Source organism: Lipotes vexillifer, unplaced genomic scaffold (assembly GCF_000442215.2).
Source record: "Lipotes vexillifer unplaced genomic scaffold, Lipotes_vexillifer_v1.1 scaffold1136, whole genome shotgun sequence".
NCBI lineage: Eukaryota > Metazoa > Chordata > Mammalia > Artiodactyla > Lipotidae > Lipotes > Lipotes vexillifer.
In genome coordinates this window covers 1,731,324-1,734,853 of record NW_006769631.1, presented here as the reverse complement: position 1 = coordinate 1,734,853, position 3,530 = coordinate 1,731,324, and the positions used below count along the sequence as shown (strand labels likewise).

The window sequence follows — 3,530 nt, the reverse complement described above, 5'->3', positions numbered from 1 at the left end:
GGGGGGGGGGGGTGGGCCTCTGAACCTTCAACACGGAGGAATTCAGGGGAAGTCTTCCCTTCTCATTCCCATGGCACCTGAGCAGCTAAGAACTCGACCCTAAGCAAAAGACCATTTAGCAGGCAGCCCTTCCCTCTTTCCCAGTGGAATATAAGCTCCAGGAAGAAGAGGGTCTGCAAGTATCCATAAACAGTAATGAGGTTTTGGACACTTAACAGTGCATAAAGTACATCTCCACATACCTAACTTGACTTGTACTAACCTGTAAAGTGGGGGTGGTATCTCTTGCTCATACATGGGGGAATTAGTGTCAGGATCCTTGGCTCTAAGTACATCTTGAGACCTAGAAGAGCAGTCTACACAAACCATGTTACTTCTTTCTCAGTAAACTTTTGAGGATTTGTTCTTTGCAGGGGAGATGGGGAAGAAGAGTGGTGAGAGGCAGCCCAGGGCTAGGAAATTGGAAGATCACAATTTTAGACTGCATTCCACAACCTCGGTGTTCTTGCCAACATTGTGGTACCTTCAGAGCCTCAGTTTTTGAAAACAAAATGGAAAACTGATCTAACGATGAGAATTTGTTCGTTACATATTTGAGTGCCTACCATGTGCCCAGCCCTGGGCTTGGTGCTAGGAAACAGAGCTGACAGTCCCAGTGCAGGCAGTAGAGCAGTGGGTCAGTTAAACTGCACTCTGCGTGCCCCTCTGCCCCACTCAGGCCAGCCTCTCAATACTTCTCCATACCTTTGAGGTTTTTTTTTTTTTTTTAAAACGCATTTATCATTTTTGTAGGCTTTTAAAAAATTTTATAAAGTATGTGTAATTCTACATGTATGATTCATGCATAAATGAAAGTTACTTTTAAGATTTCTGAAACATATTTGACATACTTCTCCCCTAAATTTAATATAAAAATTAGATCAATCAAAACATTGAACATTGTCTACCAGCAATAAATGGTAACAAATATTAAACAAGAAAACTTTTTGCCCAACATTGGGTACTACTTTTTAAAATCTAAAAGAACATTTATAATTTTTACCAAAACCAAGAGTTGTTCAAAATGACCTAAAGATAACTTTTAAAGCAAATAAGGTACATAGTAGGTACAAAATTGTGGCTTGGGTATATTTAAGTCAGTCGAGAGCTAGGTGTGTGGTTTAAAAATCCATGAAAACATTGCCAAACGAGCGGAAAGGGCCTACCTGGTTGAAAGCTAGATAAAAATTAGAAAACAAAAAACAGAGCCTGGAAAAAAGCCTACCAGATTCTAAAAAATGAACAGAAATGCTCAAGATGCATATACATTTTAGTTTATCAAAATTACCAAAATTTGAGAAACAGGGGCCTGAGAAAGTTTGTCCTTAAATTCATTTGTCTGTGCTTCCATATTGTTATTGTTTCTTTATTCTCCCTTTGCTAGGATTTGGGAGGAACAGGAGATAAATTGCTGTGATCACTTTATCTTCTTCAGTCTATAGCTCGGTATTAGGTACTTAATGACCTCAGGCTAAGATTTGTCCATATCAGTGTAGAGAATGTCTTGGCCACAGGACCAGAAAAACCTGAAGTTCACTGGCTGTAGCTTCCTATACTCACTTTTGCATCAGGGATAGCCTTGCCTCCAGAGACCAGGACTGTTTGAAGTCCCAGCACAGAGACCGCCTTTCTCCAGGTCTCTGCTTGGATGGGTACCTCCCTGTTTTTGCACCTGAGACTTTTTCTTCTGTGATTCCATAGCTGACCCTCACAGTTAGCGTTGTCTCTCTAGTGGTGTTGCTATTTTAGTCAGGTTTATAGTCTGGGAGCCTTCCTGCCTCTTTGAGGTCACTTTGCATATCATTACCTAGAGCAGTGCCCAAAACTTGATAGATGTTATCTGACTGCATCTCTGCTGTGAACCATTATCAGTTTAACTCTCAGGGATAAATTTCTTATTTCTAAGTTCCTGGCCAGGGGTGGGGACTGAGGGCTAGTGGGGAGGTATCCTGCAGCACCCGAGGCCTGACAGCAGTGCTGTCACTGACTTGCCATTTGCTTTCCTATGTCAGGCAGGAATCTGGCTTCACCTGTCTCCCCATGGCCCGCATTAGAGCCCAGGGAGGTGGAGGGGTGAGGGGATCCTCCCTGGGCTTTCTATTCCTCCTTTTCCCTCTACCTGTAGGTAATAAAGGGCCTAGCTCACTGCTCCCTGGGCCTCTACCTTTTAGAGATTGGCCATGTGGCCTGTTCTGTGAGTTTGCTTTCTGATTCCCACGAGGATCCTCTCACAACATTTTCTTCTTGCCAGGACCCAGCCCTTGCCCAGAGCCCAGATGTGCATTGGATGGGCACAGGAGCCCTGCAAGCCGCACAGATATGGCCCCCTGCTTCACCTCTCAGGAGCGGCTCGGCTCTGGGGGACCACCTGCAGCCTCCCTATGAAATAGGAGTGCGTGACTTCCTGGCTGGGCAACCCGGTACTTGCCGCCCGGCTCTAAGACCCCAGCCTATGCCACACTTCCCGAATTTCCTATAACGTTGTCTTTTCACCCTCTGTCCTCTCAGGAGAATCCCTTCTGTCCTGGCCTTGAGCTCTGTGTCCTTTCTATCCTGTGACCCATGTCTACCTACCTCCTCCTCCCATTGTACCCCCCGCTTCCTGACCCCAGCAGACACCGGGGAAATGTGAAATGGGTGTTGAAAACAGTCCATACCTGCCTGTGGGCCCGGGAGTCCTCCACGTGGGGGGAAAAGTGGGCTTCTCAGTGGGATACCAGAGCTGGGCTGCCCTGTCTCATGACTCTTTCTTCTTCAGATCCTCCTGCTGCACAGGTTCCTGCCCTTTCCCAGAGAGAGGGATGTTCAGGAGATCTGGTGACAGTCCAGCCTCAGGTGAGCCACAGGACCTTCAGTCCTTCCTGATGTCCCACCGTTGCTGCCTCATGGGGTAGCTGTAGCTCCCCCCTGTCCTGTGTCTTTCTGTCCAGTGACCTCACGTCCCGAGACGCATGTCCCAGAGACCAGATTATCCCCTAGGAGCCCAGAGCTCTTCTGCTGGGTGATGATCTTCTCTTTCCCCTTTATCAGATCCATCCTGTACTCACTCAGAGCCAGCCTCATTCACCTGCACCCTCCTAAAAGCTGGGAGTTGTGGATTGGCTCGAAAGCATAGGACCATGTTTTTTCAGGAGGCTGTGACTTTCAAGGATGTGGAGGTGACCTTTTCCCAGGATGAGTGGGGATGGCTGGACGCTTCTCAGAGGAACCTATACAGGGATGTGATGCTAGAGAATTATGGGAACGTGACTTCTTTGGGTAAGGCATTGATATCCCCATGCTTCTACCTACCTCTACTTCTGCTTTCTTAGTTTTCATTATGGTGCATAGAAAGGGGCCTGACCTGGGTTTAGGTCCTGTCACTCTAACTACTAACCAAATCATTTAATCTTAATGCCTGTCATGCTAAGTTAATATATAGATTAAAAGTCATATGTGTCGGGGCCTCCCTGGTGGCGCAGTGGTTGAGAGTCCGCCTGCCGATGCAGGGG

The 3,530-nt window shown here is 46.7% G+C and overlaps 1 protein-coding gene across 2 annotated transcripts in view; it reads left to right on the top strand.

Moving 5' to 3' along the window:
• Positions 1 to 3,530, top strand: part of ZNF445 (zinc finger protein 445) — a 7,795-nt gene that overhangs the window by 489 nt on the left and 3,776 nt on the right. Inside the window, exons 2-4 of one of the 2 annotated variants that reach the window (XM_007445708.1) lie at positions 2,291 to 2,459; positions 2,798 to 2,856; positions 3,171 to 3,297. In XM_007445708.1, the coding sequence (XP_007445770.1) occupies positions 2,291 to 2,459; positions 2,798 to 2,856; positions 3,171 to 3,297 (355 nt within the window). Of the gene's footprint in view, positions 1 to 2,290; positions 2,460 to 2,797; positions 2,875 to 3,170; positions 3,298 to 3,530 lie in introns of both variants that reach the window. The other variant, XM_007445707.1, reaches the window with a different exon arrangement.